The sequence below is a fragment of the Argopecten irradians genome, chromosome 6 (assembly GCF_041381155.1).
Source record: "Argopecten irradians isolate NY chromosome 6, Ai_NY, whole genome shotgun sequence".
In the NCBI taxonomy this organism is placed as follows: domain Eukaryota; kingdom Metazoa; phylum Mollusca; class Bivalvia; order Pectinida; family Pectinidae; genus Argopecten; species Argopecten irradians.
This window is the reverse complement of record NC_091139.1, coordinates 34,650,151-34,676,990: the sequence shown is the minus strand read 5'-3', so window position 1 is coordinate 34,676,990 and position 26,840 is coordinate 34,650,151. Positions and strand designations below refer to the sequence as shown.

Sequence of the window (26,840 nt, the reverse complement as noted above, 5' to 3'; positions counted from 1 at the left end):
AGAAAGGAAACTTATTCGCCATATTAGAGAGCCATTTTGTTTCTTCATAGGTCATGAATGGTTAGTGGAAATTTGTTCAGTAAAAAGTCCTATTTGATATACGTTAGAAGAACCAAGAACCAAGCGAGGACACAATGGGATTAATTCACGAACATGTCATACCCGATAACGTTTGTACGGGGCTATTGGTGATGAATTACACCAAACGACGATACCCCGCAATAATGTTATTTCAGTGGCAACCTTACAGAGAGTTACGTTACATAACTACTGGTTGAACAATTACAATTACTGCACAGACGTATCACGCGGTAAGTGAATAAGTCCTGATTATCATGCGATATATAACGTCGCCTTCAATGCAAAGGAGAGTCATAAATAGTGGGGATCAAGGCCAAGTACACAGTCGGAAAACTTGATCTGAAAGACATACGAGCAATTCTGAAGATACGTAAGAACATGCCAGTGCATTAGTCTATACACACCAAAATACATGTATGTAGTTTGGTAGATTCAAGTCTGGAATACTGCCATGCACAGTTATGACAGTTCATCAACCTTTTATTTATAAGAGAATAATCGCACATAATTACACAATGTTTGTCATCTACGATTCTGCTACGTAATTTATATGGCATTATACAAAACAATTCAATAAGACTAATTAATCCTCTCTGTAGTATTGATTAACAATCATTACATTGTCCGAATTGTAAATATCATCATTGGTTACGATGTGAAAAATGTTTCACGTGATTCTCTTCGAAAAATCGGCGTGGATTTCTGTGGTAAAAACTATCATCCGACGCGTAGCGAAATACTCGTCTACGCGAGCTAAATTTTGATGAGTCACTGTAAGGGTATGGTTCAGAAAAGTTGCCATGAGATGCTGGTGTCATATATTGATAATCATTATAGGGACTTGAGCAAGGTGTCGAATCAAAACTGAGTGAATTCTCCCAACTCTGGTATGGTCCCTTTCTACACGGTCTTTTCTTATCATTTGGTGACTTTCGACCAGAGAATTTGTCGAGGAAATATCCTCCAATCAGTCCACATAAATACACAATCTCAAACATACTGAGGACGGATAGACCAATCCACAGGCCTATAGCACCACCGAAGTCAGAGGCAAACTGGGCATTCTGAAACAAAAAATGCACATGACAAATTTCTAAAAGATAAAAATACTCGTTCATTTAGGAATTGACTGGGATGTTATCTGTTGGAGAGCGTAATACTTTTCAGAGAAAATGACTGATAAAAAACAATGACATCATAATCGATACCTGACCGCAAGGAAGATAAGGTTGTATTAAGCAAACAAGAACTACTTAATGCAACATTTTCATTAACTCAAAATGATTGAAAAATGTCTAACGCATTGATTATTTGAGAAAGCCTATTTCAGCATATGACAATACTACAAGGCCGAAATTGTAGCGGAAGGTACAATATGGTACATCTTCTGTGGAATCTACTTATTCTTCTGATGAGGTATATAACAATGACCAAGTTACCCTTCTCTCCAAACGTTATCAAAGTCACAAATTATTCTGACATTCTTTATAGCCTTGTTATATGTATATATCACATACATTAATGATTCAAACTTTCGTATTACTATATAAGCGAGGCATTATTCAATACACAAACTAAAAGATCAGTTTTATTAATGTCAATGCTTGATATATATATATAGGATCTTACATGAGTGTTCATTTTATATGAGGTTTTATGGAACGAGTCTAAGAAGTTTTTATTGGGCCTTGGCGAGCAAAAATTACAACTTCGAGACGAGATTCATAAAATCTCATATGAAATGAAGACAAATTTAACTTTTTATCACCTAACTACAAATACCGACATAACAATGAATTTCACGTCAAAATATATTCCGAAAATCCAGCAGATGCCGCCATTTTGTCCCGCCGTCTTCGTAATCCTGACGCCACGCCATTTTTCCTTACGTCATTTTATTGTTTCTGTCTGACGTCACAATGAATATCTAGCCAATGAAAATCGCTCTAGGTCTTATTACACTAGTGACATACGCAAAAATATTACACGGGCGAAATCACTGGATATCAGACGGATTATGTGATAAATGTTTGTAAACAACGAGATCCTTAATGAAGACACAAATAAAACGTTAACATATGTTCATATACCAAACTAACTAAACCTAAGAGATACACTCTCAACCGTATGACTATACCGATATTTGATCATGCTAAACTTACTGCGATATCTGGCTCCTCTTCAATCGATTGAAAGTTTAGGTTTTCATAATACACTTACAGCTTTAAAAAGTTTCTTCTGAAAAGACAATGCAGAAATAATAATTATTTGATGTATTGCCATTCTTTACAAAACTTTTAACAGTTTGTTCGTTTCTGGAGGTATTTTCTCGAGATTCTAGTTTCAAAAGGTGTTCAAGGCCACAATTATTTCAAATATAAGAATCTTATTGTAAATACGCCAAAATTCAGTTTTTTAAGTCCAAGAGGAAAGGAAATTTTTGGAGAAAAAAAAAGAAACCCACCAAAAACAACAACAGGAAATGTAATTGCATAATGTATTCAACTGCGTATTAGTATACGTATACATACAACGGACTAATCTTTGTAGTTTTTTGTTTACCACAAACTAACCTTAATCGAAAGTTTCAATGTTGAATGTTTGTAAAAGAAAATACGCCAGAAATGTTGGTGGTTAGAAAGGCGTATAACATGTAAATACCGCAATTATACATAATGCAATAAATCACACATGTTAAATACAATGAATCGGAAAAGCTACATATAACTATATGTATCGAATTCCAAAATCCGTCAAAGGCACAAAATTAATAGATTATAATTTGTTCATAGTCTAATGACAATGAAGGTCAATACCAAGACCTATACCGCTACAGCCAAGAATCTGGTAGTTCCATTGCTTAAAATGACGCCCGATATAAGTTACTTTTAGACCCAATACCTTTTCCGTATAATGTCATTACAACAAACCATGCAACTAATTGTATTTTAAGCGAATATACTACGGAAATTACCGTTATAACTGACGGAAGTAGACACACTTATTCACAAACCTGAGGTTTTCTTCTGACATATTGTGCAGTTTCTCACAGTCTTCATCGTTTGGGAAACGGTCGCACACTGACTTCTTCAGAAGAATCTGGAAATTATAATTTTATAAATTATTTTAAATATTTGACCGTTTACTACTACTGGGTATAATAATTTAAGATCAGAATACTGTTGTGGACATCATGCTACAATAAATGGATAGGCATAATGTAAACTGCCTAGAATTAAACAGAAGATAAATCTTAATTAAACAGAAGAGAAATCATTAGCTAATATTTAACATTAACTACATGTATATCGACTGGTTTACAAAGATGTCGTTCCAGAACGTTTTGTGTCAATAAATAATATTTTTGTCTATATGTAAAAAACTGAATGGCTTTGGGTTCGTCAATTCCAGTTTTTAAATTTGGTGAAGTTTCTATGCACCCGTTACAAACTTTTCACTAGTTTTGTTTATTTTATATATATAATCGACGGATATACCGGAACTAGATGTCAGACTACTTTCTCCGACTATCTTTGATTCATATTGATTTGGTAACATCAACGGAGAATGATACCGTTTCATGTGTACATTAATAAAACTGTTTGTGGTGGAATGGAAGTAAGGATAACGCCGTTAATGAAACGACTGTTACTATTTATATTGTATTGCAGGTGTCTTGATATATATTTTCCAACAAAAATATCTCCTTTCACAAGCCAGTCAATGACAGTTCAGGCCATTTCGAAATGACCGACAATACTCAAGTATGATATATCGTATGTAGTTGAACAACTAAAAAATACTTTGATAATATGTCCGTCATCATAGTACATTTAACTTGTAAGTAAACACGGTCAATCATCACCACACTAGCAGTAGTAGGTCATTCACAGTGGGAACACTTACTCTACTTACTCCTAGTGGTTACAGTTGAATGGTTTCTATAGGCTCTTGAGGGTGAAGGGAAGGTCACAATCAGTTAGCAAGTACTCTAACAGCAGTAGCTTGTCAACACTTACTAACAGGGTAAATACCACCCTTATTTACATTCAATTTCCTGTATAATATACACTGGTCTATATGAAAGCTTAGAAAATATTACAACCAATACTTCTCATATTCACATGGTGAATGGAATAAAAAGTTGATTTAGATACCGTGTAACCAGTTATTTACGCAGGTCAAAATTTTCGCGATTTTAACTAGAGGAGAAAATCATATTATAGTGGATTCTGATTTTCGCGAATTGGCAATAAGAGTATATATGTTTCAACATTTTTTTTTAAATATTTCGTTTATCAATGTTAGCAATCATAGTGTTGTTCGGAAGAAAGCGAGAAAATAGCATCCCCGCAAAAATAACCGGTGATATGATCTAAAGATAAGATTTTAAAATTTCCGTTAAATACTAAGAATGGCAAAGTATATTAGAGTATAAGTATGTATGACGTCATAAATAAATGACAGTGGCCTACTTTGTATCATATATCGTAAGGTTAGGCTGTGCAGGAGAAAATACAGGTATACATCCATAACAATTAAGAAATGCTAACGGGGATATAGGGATATGTTAAGGGGTTAATTATCATTGAAGCTCCTGTATCGTAAAACTTACAGCATACTCATTCGTGGGCCATTGTCGAGACGTCTGGTGTTGTGAATACGAGTTCTCTCTGTAAACAAAAGTCATCTTCAAAATGTATCAACAATATAATAAATGTATGAATATTTAATTTGCTACTTAACTTATATGTTATCATTATGCAAATTGTATGTCGTTCATGACGAATACCGTGATTTCATTATAAATTTCATATGGGAAGAACAGAAAACGAATCCATTTTGTTAACCAAATGAACCATTTATGACTCAAAACTACACAATTAATGATATCGATATTTTGACATACTCAATATTTTTCAATATGTGATACATCGTATTTCTCACACAACTATGAATGTTTTACAATAAAAAAATGTGATAAATTCAATAGCAGTAGGTTATCATTTATGTTTACACACTCTGGTGTTAACGTGTGTAAACACCTACGACGCCTCTGAATTGTCAACATTAATATCTCAATTGATTCCCATTGGCTTTCAAATTCGGACTACTTTTCATAGCGCATTTTCTTTTAAAAAGCATTGTGTTTACTGTATAACAGGTAGTTGCTTATTCAAGGTATTAAACAACAAAATATTGTCACTTTTCTTAGGCGCTATATTTCATGGCGGAAATATATCATTACATATTGTATGGTGGTAAGTTTCATTCAATATAGAGGAGAAAATGGTCACCACGGTATAATTATAACGTTAAAGGTATGGGATAAACAATTTACCCAACCCATGACTGTTGTTTAGCATGTTCATCAAACTCGAGTTAGTTAATTTTCAAATTTTGAAAAAACACCAGCTTTAGTCACTTTAGTTGGAACCTATATGTTAAACACGTATAACAGTGTATAACCAGGAATTGATTGGTCAGTCTGTAATACTAGGTGTGGTGAAGCTTCAAAACAATTCAAATTCGTTGAAACCGTAATGATATAAAAACGCGATATGTATATGAAAAGGCAAACTGTCTGGAAAACTTAACATAGACTGGCAAAATAGTTTTTTGGATTGTAAAGATGATGTGGAACAGCTGTGGTCAAAATTTAAAGAGATACTTGAAAACTCAATCAGGAACACAGTTCCAGTACAACAAATAAAACCATCGCGCAAATTAAGTAACCTCAAAAGTTGTCTAAATGAAAAGACATTGTCCAAAATCAAATATAAGGCCAGATTATAGAACAGATATATGTCCACTCGTGATCAAGAAGTCTACGCAGAATATTGTAAAGTAAGGAATCAAGTAACGTCACTCACAATGAATGCGGTAAAATTACGTGAGAAACAAATAGCACAACAAGTAAAGGACAATCATAAAAAGTTCTAGAGATACGCAAAATCTAAGATAACAACTAAATCCAATATTTCAAATCTGTACAAAAATAACAACAAAGAGGATATCACTACAACAGATGGTGAAAAAGCAAATGTACTAGCTATTTTTTTTCCAGATAGTGTTTACCCAAGACAATGATAAATCATTACCTGATATTGAAAAGATTAATGCGGAACCGATCACTCAATTAAATATTTCGCCAGAAGTCGTGCAGAAGAAGCTAATGAAGTTGAAATTTTCAAAATCACCTGAACCGGATATGATCCATCCTAGAGTTCTTAAAGAGACACGTGATATTATATGCCATCCTCTATCATTAATATTTCAAACATCAATCGACACTGGAAAATTACCTGCGGACTAGAAATGCGCTAATATAACAGCAATATCTAAGAAAGGAGATCGGAAGAAGGCTTCAAACTACAGACCAGTAAGCCTGACCAGTGTTGTTTGTAAATTATTAGAATCAATAATAAGGGATAAAATAATGAGTCACGTGAAAAGAAAGAAGTTATTTAGTAACGCTCAGTTTGGTTTTATAGACAGTAGATCCACGGTTCTTCAACTTATCAATGTCATGGATAAATGGACAGATATTCTGGATAAAGGAGCATGCGTGGATATTATATACTGTGACTTTATGAAGGCTTTCGAAAAAGTACCTCATGGCCGACTAGTACATAAACTCGCAAAATATGGCATCGGTGGTCAGTTTTCAACCTGGATCCAAGCCTTTCTGTTTGGAAGAAAACAAAGAGTTGTAGTGAATGGAAAAACGTCGGAGTGGAATCCGGTATTAAGCGGGATACCACAAGGATCTGTGTTGGGACCACTTCTCTTTGTTCTCTATATAAATGATATGCCCGATGTAACAAGTACCGGGACAGACACCTATCTGTATGCGGATGATACGAAAGCATTTAGATCAATAAAAAATGAAGAGGATTGCAAAATATTACAACATGATATATATTCATTCAGACAATGGTCAGATATTTGGAAACTCTACTTACACCCAGACAAATGTAAAATGATGGGATTGGGATATTCAAATACAACTAAATATGGATACAGACTGAAGGAAAATGCTCAATTTTTAAAATTTGTTGACTCGGAGAAGGATATTGGTGTCAACATAGATGATAAACTTACCTTTGACAAACATGTATGTGAAAAGGTCAACAAAGCAAATTCAAGCATGGGAGTGTTGCGGAGGACAAAGGAAAATATGGACCAGAACAGTTTTAAACTTTTATACACGGCATTAGTTAGGCCTCATATTAAATATGCTGTTCAAGCGTGGTGTGCGTATTTGGAAAAGCATGTAACTACAATAGAAAACGTTCAACGTTGAGCAACAAAGCAAGTGCCAGGTCTCTCAACTTTTACATATACAGAACGTTTGCGTAAACCCCAACTTCCAACGTTAGCATACAGGCGGTCACGTGGGGATATGATTGAAATGTAAAAAAAAAATTCTGGAAAAGACGATAAAAAAGTCGCAGATTTGTTTTCAATCAACCAGGGATCAAGTACCCGCGGACATGATTGGAAAGTGTAAAAAGAACATTCAAGGCTGTGCGTGAGAAAACACTCGTTTACCCAGAGAGTCGTGAATACTTGGAACAATCTCCCATCAAACGTTGTTCAGTCTAGGACAGTTAAGCAATTTGAATATGAACTCGATTCAATTGGAAAAATCAGCCACAAAAGTATTTATACACTGAAAAAATAAATCCGTAAATGTCTAAGAGCTGACTATTATAGGATTATAAAAAAATCCTGTACATAGTCAGAATAAGTCTATGTATCTATGTATAACATATGTTTCATGCAGATAGCACTATAAAACGGTCAATAATTCCACTATCACACAAATACACAACAATAATATACACAGCCTTCTAAAACATAGACATCCACACAGGCAATGCATTACATACAGTACAGGTCATCCTTTAATGGCCTTAGCTGTTAATATGGAGTAAAGCCAAATCAGTCAACCAACCAACGAACAGTCTTACATAGAACAGCAAAATGTATACAGAATGATAAAACCTTCTCGGTTAAAAAATCTCATCAGTACACTAAAACTTGAAAGGAGGAGTTTCAATTTGGGCCCTCAGTTGGCCATAACCGATATGCATTTTTTGTGTTTACAGGTACTCAGGCGAATGGAAAATGTTACTTTACTGTCAAAAATAGGTCACAGTGACCTAATGTTATAAAATGCCAATTATGCAAGAATAAATTTCATCTGGTACTATAATATACCAGAGAAAAAAATCATATATTCATAAATATACATTTTATAGTTCATTTTAAATTTTTGTATGATTAAATTTGTATTACTTACACATAAATGCATACTTTCAAAAGAAAGCCAATAGCCAACAAATATCTACTGTGCCCAGTTTTAGTTTCACATAAACACATATTTCGACATATTCGCAAATTCATGAATCCCGAACATGGTATTTTCTTGATAATCGTGAAATCATATATATAGATGATTTACATATGTATTTGAGAAACATGTGGATGGGACTTATTTACCTACCACGTGACACCTGGTGCAAGACTATTGTTTCTATTGGTGACGTAATGACGGTACACAATGGTATCACCACTGGGGATAGTATCACCACTGGGGAAAGTAGTCCCGAACAAAACGTTATCGGGTATCACCACTGGGGATAAAACGTTATCGGGTATCACCACTGGGGATACCAGTCCCGAACAAAACGTTATCGGGTATCACCACTGGGGATACTAGTCCCGAACAAAACGTTATCGGGTATCACCACTGGGGATACTAGTCCCGAACAAAACGTTATCGGGTATCACCACTGGGGATACTAGTCCCGAACAAAACGTTATCGGGTATCACCACTGGGGATACCAGTCCCGAACAAAACGTTATCTGGTATCACCACTGGGGATACTAGTCCCGAACAAAACGTTATCGGGTATCACCACTGGGGATACTAGTCCCGAACAAAACGTTATCGGGTATCACCACTGGGGATACTAGTCCCGAACAAAACGTTATCGGGTATCACCACTGGGGATACTAGTCCCGAACAAAACGTTATCGGGTATCACCACTGGGGATACTAGTCCCGAACAAAACGTTATCGGGTATCACCACTGGGGATACTAGTCCCGAACAAAACGTTATCGGGTATCACCACTGGGGATACTAGTCCCGAACAAAACGTTATCGGGTATCATCACTGGGGATACTAGTCCCGAACAAAACGTTATCGGGTATCACCACTGGGGATACTAGTCCCGAACAAAACGTTATCGGGTATCACCACTGGGGATACTAGTCCCGAACAAAACGTTATCGGGTATCACCACTGGGGATACTAGTCCCGAACAAAACGTTATCGGGTATCACCACTGGGGATACTAGTCCCGAACAAAACCTTTTCGGGTATCATGAATGAGTCCCATTCGAGTTTAAGCGCTCTTGTGGCGCTTTTTTTTATCCTTGGTACAATTAGATCTCGTTAGCGAGATTTTGTCCTCGCGAAAATGTCTGAAATAAAACCTTATGTAATCAAAGTGATGTACAGTACGATATACTTACGAGCAAGGATCCGGGCAGTCACAGGAGATGGTCTTTTTACTGAGCTGTATAGCGATTTTTATCATACATTTTAATTCTGCAAATAAAAATTCAGTAGTGCGTTTACTGCGTTATTTTCCGTTTGTCGAGAAACTAAATTAGACTATACCTGTCACCGTGATTTAGCACTTGCCGCGCGAAATGCGCTGAAATTCCCGTTTAGACGTATACATATAAATATTAAAAATACTATATATAATATAAATATCAAGCATTAAAAATGAATTTGATGTTTGTGTTTTAATTGTTACCTGCTTGCGAGGCACATTCCTTCTTAGAACTTGAGGTACTTATAAGTACCTCCGCGTTCAATGGGTCGAAGCAGCCACAATGCTGGAGCGTCAGAGTGGTTTTACACAGGTACAGGCACGACTGAAAAGATCAATTAGGGATAAACGCAAGTGAAAGTTGTCATGATCATCTTAACACGTGACAGTCGCGGAATATTACCTACTAGTCATATGTCTTTTTAATAGGTTCTCCAATCTGATAGCGATGAGTCATAGTTATAAAGGTCATCTATCCCTTCGCCCACATTTGGGATGGGAAAAATTAACCGAGGGTAAGAAAATGACGTGTTTAGGTGCATAACGAAAAACCTTATAATTGGAACTACATTATTTGCAATCATTTCAACAGTTCATTTCATTTCCCAGTACTCATAAGTTTGTCATGTGATTAGCATTTAGAATATAAGATACTTAGTTAAAAATTACAAAAGATGCAATATAAGTAAAGGATATCATATATAATTTTATATTTATTCTATTGCATTTTAAATGGATTGGTAGCAATCATATTATACCAAATACTCTATGGACTCTTTAAAAAAATGTCTATAAAACCCCGGGTCTACATTGACGTAATACCTGTCTGTTATATGTACGATTGTATAAAGCTATGAATTCATCATCAGGTGCACAAGTTCCGTAAGGGTAGCCGATCCGAGAGATCTTTGTCTTCCATGAAACAAACAAATAAACGCAGTGTAAAGCCAATATAATAGATACACTGTAAGCAACACATTTTAACAGTACTCTAGAAATACTGTGCTAACATATGATTGTGTGAATTCCTTATTTCTTTATATTGTTTATATATAGCTATTGTAGTGATTGCAAGAATTCATCAATGTTGGCAAATGGAAGCCAGATTTAAGCACTGTATTGATACCGAATAGTTTCACACAGTTTTATATGTATGCAGATATGAATAATCTGTAAGCCATTTTATTCATAATATTACGTTTCTTTGTTGCTTTTAATATAATTGCGGATACATCAATTCGCGATCAAGTATTTTTACTGACAATCGTATGTTTATATGTTTTATAAAGTTATTTGAGAAACACTTAAATTCCCTTTCAAACTCCCTCGCGATATTCCATAAAAAATTGTTTCTTACGAAAATGAAGTTGTTTACAGTAATAGCGGTGCCTATTCAAGGATTAACTTGAATAGATTTTTGTTATGTTCTGGAGATATAATACAAAAATCTCAGTGAACTTTAGTACACTCAGATTTTTGTGTTATATTTCAATAATATGAAAAAGTCTACTCAAATTAATCCTCATACATGTAATTCAATTTACTGAAGATAACATCTTCAATATTCAATTTGGGATTTTTTTGTCTATGAAATCATTACGCGGTCATCTCAGGCAATAAGAAACGACGTTGCTAACGGCGACGTCATTTTATCCTTTATTGGCTGATAAAATGATATTTAAACCCAGTGAAAATGCTCTTAACAAGCATAATTGAATATTTTCAAATGCAACACGGTAATGAACACATATCTATATCCAGAAAACACTAGTATTTGGATTACATAATGCATTTACCTGTTTAAGAGCAATGCTGCTCTCTTGGCCACCAGGGAGAAAGGACCCTGTTTCCTCCGGGAATGGTACTGTGTTAGGAGCGTGTATATTTACCCGTATACCATAGCCATCTGTTACTCCGGGTATATACTCAAAAGTCTCCAAGTACAACGTCAGATATAATCCTGATAACATGAAAAATATTCAGGGATATTCTGACCTTAGTAGGTCGTAGTTTACTTATATAACTTATATAGATATATCATGATCAGTATTGCCAAAAATTGAAATGGAGTGAACTGGTGGTTGAAATCTCTTTGGAAGTCTTTATCTCAGAGGGGACTAAAAGTTTACTTTTTTCAAAGAATATATGCAAGATCTGAAAAAAAGGAAAAAGATAACACAGATGTAATACAATGTATACCGAGAACCTTATAATTGTTTACCTGCACTAGGCCCTGGTTTCCTCACCACAAAACTGTTTAAATCCAATGTATAACAGTTTCCGTATTTCGGAGTTTGGTACAACGTAAAATTTCTGAAAGCAATAAAAACTATCACATTATAATCCATGACGACAGCACGCTGCAAAAAAATACCAAGCTTAGATTTTCTCTTGCACACGTCCAAACAACATTGAGGAAAGTTAAAAGGGGGAATACACGTTTAATTTCTGTGTGTTTTGCTTTGCTTTTCTTTAGTTAAATGTCCGTTCATTGCAGTAGTTGTATATTGTTTTACTATTGCCAAATGCATGCATCTAAATATGCTACAAATGGTTGTTAAACAATGCGTATGTGTCAAATAGTATATTGCAAAGCTGTATTAACTACACCGTTGTCTATTAAAGGGTCGAAAGCTGTCATTATGCAAACCATGAAAATCACAAATCACCATTTTTTTATAATTTTGCCGTACATCTGATTTATGAAAAAACTTGTATAACAAAAAATACTTATATAACAGGTTAAGGATCATACGCCTTCGAGCAAATTATTTAGATATTTCAGATTAAGACTTATAATACTCCCAATTTCACCCTAATGTCAAGATAGCAGTAACCCTAACGGTTGTACTTCATTCAGAATCGACCCGTTTTACTTTCTGAATTTATCGTTGATGCTTAGGACCAAACCTGTTAATGTTTTGGAAGTATCAACTCCGTCACTACAAAAAGCTTTAACGGAATTCAAAACATAAAAATGTTTATTCTTGTAGTACTTACTCGGCGTAACACTTGAAGCCGTTAAAGGCACAGTTGTTGAGAGTCTTGTTAAAGTCATGTCCCATTATTACGCGGTTAGTTCTGCAATTAAAACATCATCTTTGTTTATTTTGAATGTTAGTACTTGTTCGTGTATCTGTAATAATGTTACTTATCTATCTTATCGTATATATAGTAGCATGGGTTACATTTTTCTACCCATTTTTGTATTTGAATAGAAACAGACGGGCTAATAAAGAACATGCTGCTTGGAGACAGATAATTTGTTATTTTGTTTTCATGTCCTTCAGGAAGTTGCAGTAATTATATGCTTTTCATTGGAGATAAGAAAATGAAATGTGAATATATTTAAACTTCATAGTACCTGAATTACACTTTTGCGCAAAACGTAAAGTGAACAGTCGGGCAAGGATGGCTAAAGTCGGTAAAAATGGTGTGAGTGTATCCAGTATAATTTCTTATGAAATGGAAAAATAAAATCTCTCGTCAAAATCTGCGTGCGAAGAAATTGATTTAAAGTATGAAAATTCTAAAACGTCCTCCCGGCTCGCTATGTCCGTGGTTACATTTCCACGCAGCCTCGCTTTCAATGCTTTCAACTTTTCTTTACTTTAATGGTCAGAACTGGGAAACTAAGCAGAACTTGGCCGTCGTATTAATATGTGAGAACTTTTGGAAGGTCAATGAAGGCATTTAGACTGGTTTTCTTTGCCCGACTATTCACTTTAAGTCTAGATCACGTGTGATTTTTTTTTTATATTTATATACGATTGCCAAGAGGCCAAAAATTGGTGAAGAAGAGATATTTGTACAGTTTGTACAGTTTAGTTTAACCTTTTACCTGGATTCATTCATGTATAAACCACGAAAATTTGTGGATATTTCTGATATTTTATCCCTCTCAAAGAAGCCATGTTCCTTTGCAGTTAAGTCATTGTAGTCGACATAATTGTAGTAGTCATATTCACCGTCCCCCGACGACTCCACGCCGTAGTCGTAGTCGTAATACTCCAGGTCAACATCGTCAGGGTGTGGATCACTAACCTGTGGTAAGCACAGCACAAACAACAAGAACAATCATGTTTTAACTATTGGGGCACAAATATAACTCATGGATACAAATAACCTAGAGATGACATTCGAAATTAGAATAGAGCACCAATATAGCAATCATAATTCAACCTATGTACATATTCGGACACAAATATAACAACACGGATACAGCTATAAATGTAAAGAAGAAAGGACATTTGTATTTAGCATACAGCACAAATAGCAATAATAATTCAATTTTTGGCTACTGGGTCCCAACAAAGGAGATCATTTGTTATTAGAATACAACACAAACAGCAATAATATATGATTCAATCTTTGGCTATTGGGTCCCAAAAATGGAGAATATTTATTGTTAGAATACAACACAAATAGCAATAATAATTCAATCTTTTGTTACTGGGACACAGATGTATCAACACGGATACACCTAAACCAGAGAGAACATCGGTAGTTGGAATACGAATAGTAATAATAATTAACGCTTTAGCTATTTGGAAATAAAAGCAACACGCATTAACAACATTTACAACGACAACTACAAATGATTTATGAAGAAAAGAGATATAGCTTTGGCAACAGGGTATAGACTTCAGCAACATTAACCAGGTATAGTTATAAATATATAGTTCTTGTTTGCTTGAAACAAGCATATTCTTTTATTGGAAAAGACACTTTGTTTGGTATTATGGTATTGTATTCCAGTTGACAGCAATAACCAGGCAAAGTTTCGGTTTTGGTGAGAACTGCCAGAAAGCGGCCATTCCTTGGTAAATACATGGTGTTTGTTTACTTTACAATAAAACAAGTTTTTACACGATTACTTTTGTGTTCATTAAAGTGCTTCACTTACCAAATTGGTAGGGTCTATTTTATTGGTAAACGCCACGAGTTTATCAGCTGCGTAGCCTAATCTGGACCTACGTATGGCGTTGACGTTACAAAGTGTGATGGCCGGGAGCTGTAGGTTGCTGAATCCTAGAGAAATCGTGGTCTTCTTAGGCCACGACAGGAACTCAGAGAACAGGAAGTACAGATGTACAAACATGGACAGGAAGCCTGCTATCACCAGGAATCCCCAGAACATTTTGCCTACTGTCCTTTTGGCATTATAGAGATGCGGCAGACCAGATATTGAAGTATTCTCGGCAAAGCGCCATAACACCTTCTTCAGCGTCTTTGGTTTCTTTTCATCCTCCTTCTCCTCCCCCTTGAATGTTATAGAAACATACACACGTAATTAGTTTATCAGAATTTATTGGTTAAAGGGACATGAACCTAAATAAACCATGTAAATTTGAGTAAAATACATATTTAAGACGTGTCAGATACCTTACTAAGTAATATATATCAGTTATTGTGCAAATGTGTCAAATAAAATAATCATAGTGAAAATTCCATATTTCTGTATTTTGAACCGGCCCGGTCGAATTTTGTAACGAAAGTATAGTAGTGTTGAACTTTAGTGACCTCCCACAATGCACTGCACAAATGTAAACAAAATCGTGGGTAAAACCGTGGGTGAAGCGAACACAAACGAATTCTGATAGAAAACAGTGTACGTCAAGAGTCAGTTACGTGCGCGATTTGGAAAGTAAGTAAATATAAATGGATGGCTGAAATGCAAGAGACGGGAGCAACTCCCCACTTTATACTTGCGTGATGTACATATGTGCAATAAGTCAGGAACCTCCCTTCCCGATGCCCTGTCGAATGAAAAGTCTCGTTTGACTTTTGACTTATAATTCTTACGCTAAATACAAATTGTTTTATAACAAATATGGCTTAAACTTCATTTGTCAACCCTCGTAAATTAGACAATAACCTTAAAATGTGGAAAACAAATATTCCTTGTCATGTCAGCAAGCTTGTTGTTCATTATAACGTCGCTTTCGGCCAGCTTTCGTTTTGTGTTCCAAAAATAGAATATGACGGTCTATTCTTATCTTTTTTGAGGTAGGTATTCCCCACGTTTAACCATCAATAATAACCAATCATTGTAATAAAATATTCAATAAACATCTGAAAACCACATCTAAGCATACAGAACAATTTATTTAAGGTTCATGTCCCTTTAAGGTATTTAAGCATGAATATTATAGAAACATAAATATATAATTTGTTCACCAGAATTCACTGGTTAAGATATTAAGTTAGCAAGAGGCTTTTTTCAAACAGGGCGTTAAGAAAATAAATGGTAGATACGTTTTGACTCTATCTAGTCATAGTGATTTCTCAAGTGTTACATAACCAGCACGTAAGTCAAATGTCCTCAATCCTCATATATCGATAGTTTCTGTTCCTGTGTAACGTTCATTTTATACTGAGTGGAACGACTACTTTGCCCGTTGTAGGTATATATGACAGGTTTGGTGTTTTGGTCGGTTTCTTGAGTGTTTTCCAGTGAGATTGCATTTTAGATTGTTTAAAAGTTACGATATGGCAAGGACACTTAACACGATTAGTACGCAATTACAGCTGGGTTTTCAATAAAGTAGTGGAATAAAACATATCATTTCATTGTTAAGTGCATTTAAGTAATTAATGTATTTAAAATTGGCCGTTAACATATTTCCCGTTTTCCGCAATGCACTGTATATAGTGATGAGATAGTGACGAGATTCATATTTGCTACCACAAGATACAAGATTTATTTGTTGTGATTATGGTTTAAATAATAAATTTAACTTTAGTGATGCTCAGTAAATACCGCGTTCCTTTGTAAACATCTTCAAACTTAATAGGTTACTTCACAGAGAGACATACCACTGCCGTGGTTCGTGCTGTTTACAAATAAAACGAACGTCTATAAAATTTTACTATCAATGAATTCATAATCACCTGGATGGTATTAATTGGGTGTGATTCTTTGGAGCATAATAGATAGGGTTTTTTTCATTTCAAAATATTTTATTGTCAATAAACATATTATCGACTATATTCAATTCAACAAAGAAAACAGTTATCAACAAATGGATTAGACAACAGGCTAGGCATGTGCTCCGGTTTAATCAATTATCATTCATTTTGATTAAGGAGGGCTGAAGTTGGTTGCGAGTTCCTAGTTCCTAGTTCCGTTTAATAAACGGAAATAGGAACCAGACCCGAGTTCCGTTTAACTTAAACGGAACTAGGAACCAGACCTGAGTTCCGTTTAACTTAAACGGAACTAGGAACCAGACCCGAGTTCCGTTTAAGCTTATACGGAACTAGGAACCAGACCCGAGTTCCGTTTAACAAACATACTGGCCAACGAGCGGAGTTCCGTTTATTAGGATTCCTATCTCTAACTGCATGTTCAATTACCTATTATATACAGGAATCGAACTTAGAGCTTCCATGAATAATACAGCACAGAATTAATATCTCATTAACACAAATTTCCTTAAACGGATCTGACACCTAGACTCCAGTTCCGTTTAACATAAACGGAACTAGGAACCAGACCCGAGTTTCGTTTAAGCTTATACGGAACTAGGAACCAGACCTGAGTTCCGTTTAACAAAAATACTGGTCAACGAGCCGGAGTTCCGTTTATTAGGATTTCTACCTCTAATTGCATGTTCAATTACATATCATATACGGGAATCGAACTTAAAGCTTACATCATAAAACAGCACAGAATTAATATCTATAACACAGATTTCCTTAAACGGATCTGATACCTAGACCTCAGTTCCGTTTAACTTAAACGGAACTAGGAACCAGCCGAGTTCCGCTTTAAGCTTATACGGAACTGAGGTCTAGGTATCAAATCCGTTTAAGGAAATCTGTGTTATAGAGATAAATTATATAAGTTGTATCGTTCCTGAAGCTCAGAGCTAGATTCCTTAATAACATATGTAATTTATTATCTTATAAGAGGTAGAAATCCTAATAAACGGAACTCCGCTCGTTGGCCAGTATGTTTGTTAAACGGAACTCGGGTCTGGTTCCTAGTTCCGTATAAGCTTAAACGGAACTCGGGTCTGGTTCCTAGTTCCGTTTATGTTAAACGGAACTGGAGTCTAGGTGTCAGATCCGTTTAAGGGAATTTGTGTTAATGAGATTAATTCTGTGCATTATTATTCATGGAAGCTCTAAGTTCGATTCCTGTATATAATAGGTAATTGAACATGCAGTTAGAGATAGGAATCCTAATAAACGGAACTCCGCTCGTTGGCCAGTATGTTTGTTAAACGGAACTCGGGTCTGGTTCCTAGTTCCGTATAAGCTTAAACGGAACTCGGGTCTGGTTCCTAGTTCCGTTTAAGTTAAACGGAACTCGGGTCTGGTTCCTATTTCCGTTTATTAAACGGAACTAGGAACTAGGAACTCGCAACCAACTTCAGCCCTTCTTTGATTAATATGTATAACTAAGTATAAGACAGGGAAAAATATAAAACAAGAGGCCCAAGAGGCCTTGACGGTCACCTGAGTGCTGCTACAGAAAGAGCATTGCAAAATTGGTTCAAATTAGAATATTTATTTTTTGTTTTTCATTTTGATAGTTAGTGTATTATGTTACCAAACCTTATGCTTAAAATTCCAATTCGCTTTGCCAACGTTAAACAACAAAACCAAACTAGAAGTCAGTCAGTGTCAGTGATTTTCACTTTTCACTTTCACTTTTTAATCTATGAAGAGTATTTGGTTCCATCATATCTGTGAATACAGTAGAAGATTTTTGAAGTTTTAGCCTATTTCATCTTTTTTGGCCCCGCCCCAAAGGCCCCTGGGAGTCGGCCAGGACCAATATTGATATGACGATAAAATGCTATCTCAGGCTAATAATTCTAACCCAGTTTGACTAATTTCCTATGAAAAGTAAGCAAGTAACATTAATAAATGTATTTTTCCTATATAAACTATAGTAAACTTGACCCCCTCCCCAGGGGGAAACATGAGACCCCAGGGTCATATAATTCACAATTTTTGTAAAGGACCTTAAGACCTTTCCATCTATGAAGAGTATTTGATTATATCAGTTCCAGAATTTCAGAAGAAGATTTTTGAAGTTTTAGATTATTGGACCCCATTTGGCCCCACCCCTAAGGCCCCTGGGAGTCAAGCATGGGAAATTTGTTAACAGGGTTCAAAAGCCATTTCATAGGGATAATTCTGACAACATTTGACTCATTTCCTTTTTCAAATGACCAAATAATGCTCAAAAATGTGTTTTCTCTATATAAACTATAGTAAACTTAACCCCCTCCCCAAGGGGAAACCTGAGACCCCAGGGTCATATAATTCACAATTTTTGTAAAAGACCTTTAGACCTTTCTATCTATGAAGAGTATTTGATTCCATCAAATCTGTGAGTGGAGAAGAAAATTTTTGAAATTATAGTCAATTTTACCCCATTTGGCCCATCCCACAGCCCCCAGGAGGTTGGGGACCGGTTTTTGAGAAGAAGTCGAAAATGAAAATTGTTTACGGACATACGACGGACGACGCACGACGACGGACAAAAGGAGATTAGAATAGGTCACTTGAGACTTCGTCTCAGGTGACCTAAAAAGTAATGCAATGAAGAAAGATGGTTGATAGTATACAGTGCTAATTCAAAGATGGGTTCCTGCGATTTTGGGTTCAATTGTCATTCCTGGTGTTGGAATCTGGCTATTTTCCGATGTTTCAAGATCCGTAGTGACATGTATACAGAATGATATATGTTGTATCATATACCAAATTAAAGATAAAGTATCTGTCAGTCGATTGAGAGAATTCCCTATACCATATCTTATATAGTTTAATAAGCATACTTTGGCTGAAAATGGGGTAATGCTATATGGCCGATTTAGTTATATATATTTGTTTCGTTTTATTAGTGTACCTACACATATAGAGCCAAAAGCCTGTGAATGGTCATGTATTTTTAGATATTGTGTGATATTATGACTCGGATAGGTGAGAAAATTGTTTGTACGATAACTAAATAGGGTAACCAAACAACAGGCTAAGTGTCTCAGAACTCAAATATGTCGAAGGCCAATTAACATATATAGTACGTAAACTGCTTCTACAATAGTGAATCATGGCACTTTGTTGTTAGAATGTATTTGCCACAGTACAGATGCAACTGAAAAGTAGGATAGCTTATCTGTTAAATATCATTGCCTATCCAAATCATTCTGCAAATATATCGCATAGAGTTTAAAATTGACAATAATTTCAGTCCAATCCAAATATAATTCAAAGGAATTTATTGACAGTTTGAGGTACAGGTATAGAGTAAAATCTATAGTAAATAATAATGTATAAGGACTCCTTTAAACCCAAATATAAATGTCCATGAATGCTTATAAAATATCTTTGTGGTGGGATTGGACTGGGTCGGTCATCGGTGACCATGTACTTAACAGATAAATCTGATGCAAGTGTGTATTAATATGCTTATATATTCCATGGGTTAGGGAACACAGCAATATTAACATGTATAAACCGGCATGTAAGGTCGTACAAGGTTTAATGGTGGAGGAAAAAGGGGTACCCGCAGAAAAACCGCCGATCAGCGGTCAGTAGCTGGCGACTGTCACACATGGGATTCGAACTCGCGACCCAGAGGTGGAAGAATTGTGGTGATACGTCGGCCACCCTAACGTGTTGTGTAACAATATTATTACATTCCAATATCAGTTACTATTATATACATATATCAGTTACTATTCATATACCAGGTACTATTCATATACATATATCACTTACTATTCATATACATATACCAGTTACTATCCAGATACATCTAATTAATTTTCTCTTTGTTACTGTCTTTCTGATTGGCATATTCATTTTTTTCATTCCACGATGAAAAAAAATCCGAGAAGTGCGCGGAAATCCCGACGTTATCGTGACGTTATAATAGAAACATTGACGTTGCGTATTGATTTTGAAAAAAAAATAATCCCTTGGAAAAAATCAATGGAATCGTACGTGTAAACGTATTTCATTTTATACAGTAGCCTGGGAAATTAATCATAAGCTTTGAAGTCACAATTTTTTTTTATTTCATCGGGTTATGAAATAAATTTTGTTTGCAAACTTTTGTGAGAATCCGCTACGCGGATTCACACAATTTACAAACAAAATTTCTTCCATACCCCGATGAAATTAAAAAATAGTGACTTCAATGTTTGAATATATCAGTTACTATTCATATTCATGAATTGTACAACATGTACGTCTCTTCCGAGTGGTTTTTTTTCGTTTTCTTCTTAATAGTGGCTTTAAAACATGAATAACACTAACATTCTCAATTATCTATAATGGCAGCAGCCTCTACACTTTACGTATTACTCACCTTACACGTATATCGATATAGTGGCCGGGTACTAGTCGCAGGCAATCTAAACGTGTCCATATCTTTGTAGCTACTTTCTCAGATCTACGGTTAGCTTGCTTTGTATTGATATCTAGCTGTCTTGAGCGATATCAGTGGTGGATCGTTTTACGGTAGACCTATTCACGCCTAAAACTACCGTCACTCATTGTCCTGAACACAAATCACGGTCCCCATCAACCAATTAGAGCCTAACTGCTAGCCGGCATCTATACCGGTGTTCTATTGTAATTGCCCGAGGTAAGTGAACCTTTGGTCAAAACATTTACATAATACTGTACATGTATAATTTTCTACATTCGATCTCTGAGGACAGCCAAATATCACCATATGGGCCGATTATCTAATCAATAGAATGTTTTCTTTTGTTGGTATTATCTCACCACTGTCAGATCCTATTGTCATCCTTCAGAGATAGATAGGGGTATAGCGGGATTGGACTGAAACCGGAATCAGTGTTTATTTGTTTGTTTGGTTAATTAACGCCCTGTAGCCAGGTCATATACTATATACGAGCAGTACACACCAGGGTCAGAGTATAAGACCATTTTAACGTTTTAGAGGTCAGTAAAAACAACAAATCATATTCATGGACCCACGAGAGTGCACTAGGACCATGTCCTAAGACATTTTTAGACGTTTTAGAGTCCAGATCAAAACGATAAAAATCATATTCAACATGGTACTATATATTATACGAGCAGTACACACAATCATGGACCCACCAGAGTGCCCTAAGACCATTTTTAAACGTTTTAGAGGTCTAGATCAAAAAACGATAAAAATCATATTCAACATGGTACTATATATTATACGAGCAGTACACACAATCATGGACCCACCAGAGTGCCCTAGGACCATTTTTAAACGTTTTAGAGGTCTAGATCATAAAAACGATAAAAATCATATTCAACATGTACCCACCACTGTTAAACATAATACGATTGAATTTTCAGATATAGATTATTTAAGTACTGCACGTATATGACATATGTGACTGTAATAAAAGGAACCCATTCTAAATTATATTTTTTCTGGACCTTAATATGCATTCATTCATTAAAAAAATAGTTTATAATGATTATCTAAAAGGCTTAAATCTGGAAAAATTGATTCAGCCAAAGTAAGAAGATTTTTTATCGTAAATCTAAATAAAAATCACTTACTATTAAAAAATGAAATTCATCTTCCACACAGTTTAAGTTACATAATGAGCAAAGTCTGTTTTCTAAAAGTACTTTAAACGAGACGAGAATACCGACCTGTTTCTATTTTCAGCTTTAAATTAAAACTACGAAATTTAGCTAACACATGTCTTTGTCTAAAATCCATGATATTGGAAGCATATGCTTGGGTTTAGGTTTAATTACTGGTTTTATACAATCGGTACAATGTATGTTCTAAGTTTATTACCATTTTAACAATTTTTGTCATTAAACAACTCTTTTTTTAAGTTAACATTATCAGTATGAGAGAATTCATGTTTAACCAATTTTATACATTCTTTAGAAGACATTATAGGAACATTCGTAAGTAGTTGTTCTAAGTTATTATCACTCAATAGTTTGACCACTCTGTTTTCCCAATTTCTATTGACCGATAAGGACCAGTTATGGAAAGTTCTATTTTCATTCAAGTGTTTTAAATTAAGCCATAGTCTGCATATTTTGACTTTTTGGTTCACTTCATAAGTCCAAGATCACATCTAGCTGCGTTATTGGAGCCGTTTTTACTGGTTCCACGGGAAAATCTACATGCTCGATTTTGAACAGTTTGTATAAAGCTGTATTTATTATGACCCCAAATTCCAGCACAATAGAAAAGGACAGGTTCCACAAGTGACGTGTAAAGTTGTTTGAAAACTTTTAGTGACATCCCTCTAGCACATTTTGTCTTAGTTATCAACGCACTAAGGGCTCTGTTAGCAGATTTTGCTAACTCACGCACAGATGCGGCCAAATTCAGATATTCCGTAAACCAGCTCCTAAATATCGGTAGCGATCCAAATATCCTATATCAAGGTCACCACAACGAAAATTAAAAGACGAACGCTGGCTTTAAGGATTTAGAAAGTGGATTATTTTCGTTTTTTTCTTGATTGATGGAGAGTGCCACTTAATTTAAGCACCATGAATTTATGCATTGAAGCACGCGTTGAAGTGAAATTTCGTTAGCTGCTAGCAGCGCGATGTCATCCTCGTACATCAGGAGCGATATCATATTATTGTTATATTCAACACCACACTCTTGAACATTAATGTCGCTCGCCAGGTCGTTCACGAAAATAGGGTAGGCGATATGTTACATCCGTGTTTTACGCCACTTGTGACGTTGAACCAATCTGTGACGTAATTGTTCAAGCGTACTGCACATCTGACGTCATTATATAACGATTTGACGACATTCATGAATGCTCCCTCGATGCCGATTGTATAGAGATTATACCATAAACAATCCCGATTGACGGTGTCGAAGGCTTTGCGCAGGTCTACAAAGCATACAAATGTGGAATTTTTCTTCAATTTCCTATGACTTACGATATTTTAAGTGAATATATATGGTCTAAACAGTTTCTTTTCCGTCGAAAACCATTTTGTTCATTTGCTAGTATGTCATGAATTTCCAATCATTTGTTCAGGTGTTGGCCAAGAATGTCTGAGAACATTTTACAAGGAATCGACAGAAGTTAAATCCCACGGTAGCTGAGAGGGTCTATCGGATCTTTGGTATTAGACTTTGGAATAGGATGGATTATTCCGGCCGACCAGTCACGTGGTATCTCTCCGTTTTTAAAAACCATTTGTAAAATTTCTATGAAGGATATCAATACAGCCATCATTTCTGAGAACATCGGCAGGTATATTGTCGAATCCGGGAGATTTTCTTAGTTTTACCCTGTATATGGCCGTTTTGACTTCGTCCCGCGTTATACACTGAGTGTGGAAATGTCAGGGGGCTGACACGGGCCGACGGTACCGTCCCTTAGACTTCTCCGTATTGTTTCCGGGTGAACGTCGTCAAATGACTCACTACTTTCGGCACCATTATATATAGTGATTCATAAGTCGACTGTGAATGGTTTAGCACACTATTTACATCATATATGTTACTACGATCCGGTCTTCTTATTGTCATAGGGATACTGGAAGAACGGTCATTTGCGATATAAAATTTACCGATTTCCTTCCATAGTTCACGTGGGGTTTTTTTCCTCAGAATAAATATTGTGAAGTTTTGACTGCTCCTCGAGTTGATAACGACGTTTTGTTTTTTTATTCAGTCTATCATTTTTTTTTCGTTCAGTTATAAAGTTAGCTTTATGCTTTCTCCTCTTAGCAGTGTTTCCTTTACACTTTAACCATTCACGTTTTTTCCCGCGCTGAGTTGCACTGCTACTCTAGTTGGATGTTCCAGTATGGTTTGTATAATGATTTCTTAGAGTGTTTGTATGATACATGTTTAATCACTTTACTTTCCATGTGTTTATCCATTTGGGAAATGATAAACTCCCTAAAGTCTATACAAGCTTTTTTGACGTCACTAAGTTGATTTATGTCACTTTCTATTTTTTGTTGAGCTGCCGAAACGTCTTCCTGATACAGTTCACTACTTAGGAAATCATTGGGAAGCGAATATAAGGAGTAATGTTTTTTATTACTTTGATTTTGAATGACATTTTCCGTTTCCATTTTGTTCATAGTCGTTTGTAGGGTTTATTTACGTTTTCGGTTGTTTATTCTTGGTAAGATGTTCGTCCGAGTGACTACGTTTCCTGGGATTTTCGACAGTGTTCGGTCATACGGAGGGTTGACAATTGATGCCCCCGTGATGGAGCGACATGACGATTTGACCACCCGAGAGTTGTTTTGTCACCTGAGGGCGTAGCCCGAGGGTCACATGACGACTCGAAGATGAGCAAATCGTCATGTCGCTCCATCACGGGGGAATCAATTATTTTAATATACGAATATGTCTGTTTCTATCCAAATTGGACTTATTGAAAATATTAAAATATTCTGTTTTAATCGCCCATACCAGATTAACATCGGTGTTTGCATAAAAATGCTTGATGGCAGGACACATGTACTATTTGTGAAAATATAACGTGAGAAATGTAACAAAACACTCAAATCCCACAGTATATGTTGTTACACTATCGTTTTGGAGTTCTACTATGATTCCCCGCGCTTGTTGAGCTTTCAGGAGTATCCAGAGTAACACGTTAGGTATTTCTGTACATGTACATACATATTTTCCCGATATGTTCAAACTTTGGATACGAAGGGGACATGGTGGGTAATAGCAATGCAGATTCCAATTTTCTGTGTATCATTAAAAATGTTGAGAATGTCGAGCAGGAAGTAACTCTGTTAATTGTAAGCTTTAGACCTAACGTAACGGAAAATATACCATTACCATAGACACGTCCTGTCAGACATTCTGCGTACAAATTATACACAAGAAACAGAGATGAAGTTAAGAAATACTACACAACATTCAATTAATGCTGCTTTACCTTTAATCAGGTGTTAATCTGTTATAAATGTTACGTAAACCAGAGCAAACGATTCGTCCTGAAGCCACCACGTCTCTTACCCGGCACCTCTCTAGAAACATCAACAGTAGTACGTTACATCTAAAGACTACCCGGTTGAAGCTCACGCGAGGGTGACATAACGAGGGCGACATAACGATTCGGGGGTGGCATAACAGAATTTCAATCAATGCAGCGCGATTACAGATGACATGATGATTGGTTTACTTTAATCACATGATACTGTATTGGCCAATCATTGGCACTAAGACATGGATGGGCTATAATAATGTTTATTGATTATCTTATACAGAGATATGGAATTGTATTTGCGTAGATAAACGTTTTCAGGGAGACAACGCAAGAATTCCAAGAAACCTCGTTTTAAGTTCAAAGTTCAAATATTTTATTTAAGTCTCACCCTCAATAAAAACATTATTACATAATAAATACAACAAAGTTTCTTTCCGATGAAGAGGCCATTCTACCAGAATTATGAGAGACTGTAATATATACACACATACAATATATATATATGAGCATAAAAACCTTAAAATAATACAAATCAGTTATTATAAAGATAAATGTCGGCATTTATCTCATTCTTGTTTGCAGGTTTTGGCACTATAACAACACATATCGCTATTTTGGAGAATAAAACATATGTTTCTGTGTCACAAAGTGTTAGCAAATCAGAATTTGTCCTACTAGCTTTTAAGAAATGGTCAATTCTAACATCCTGGTATAACGGACAATTTAATAAAACAAGGAACTCATCTTCTATTTGATCATGACAGATAAAACATGTTCTGGAATTTAAATCTACGTGTTCATAACGACCAGTTTCTATTCAGATATAGGGTCACTCCACATGGAACTTGGCTGGGGCACCACGTGCTCTTGTAGACATAACTTTAGTTACATAAACTTCAGTGCCAAACTAACTCTTTAAGTTTTTTGTAAGTTCCCAGTTTACATCAACCACGACCAGTTACAGGCAATGAGTTCTTTAATTGTAACTTCCAAGAATCAATAAACTATCAAGATTCTTTTGAAAAAGAGATGTTGCACCCCTAAAGGTATAAAGTTCCGATAACATATCTAAACGTGGTAACTGTAGAAGACCGAAACGTTCCTTGAATCGGAAGTTCAAGTTAAGACACATGGACACGCTTTTAGAACAAGACCATGAGAAAAAATTGAAAGAATCCTGAAAAA

General features: G+C 35.6%; 1 protein-coding gene across 1 annotated transcript; it reads right to left on the bottom strand.

Moving 5' to 3' along the window:
* Positions 1–503: 503 nt before the first annotated feature.
* On the bottom strand, positions 504–21,186 carry LOC138326347 (amiloride-sensitive sodium channel subunit alpha-like). The gene is made up of 13 exons (XM_069272466.1): positions 21,050–21,186; positions 14,624–14,980; positions 13,559–13,761; positions 12,718–12,798; positions 11,939–12,030; positions 11,514–11,677; positions 10,540–10,629; positions 9,922–10,042; positions 9,632–9,707; positions 4,697–4,754; positions 3,095–3,180; positions 2,244–2,319; positions 504–1,145 (listed from the first exon to the last, which is right to left on the bottom strand). Exons 1-12 carry the CDS (start codon positions 21,107–21,109, stop codon positions 2,298–2,300), a joined length of 1,410 nt encoding a protein of 469 aa, XP_069128567.1. The 5' UTR covers positions 21,110–21,186; the 3' UTR covers positions 504–1,145; positions 2,244–2,297.
* Positions 21,187–26,840: the final 5,654 nt, after the last annotated feature.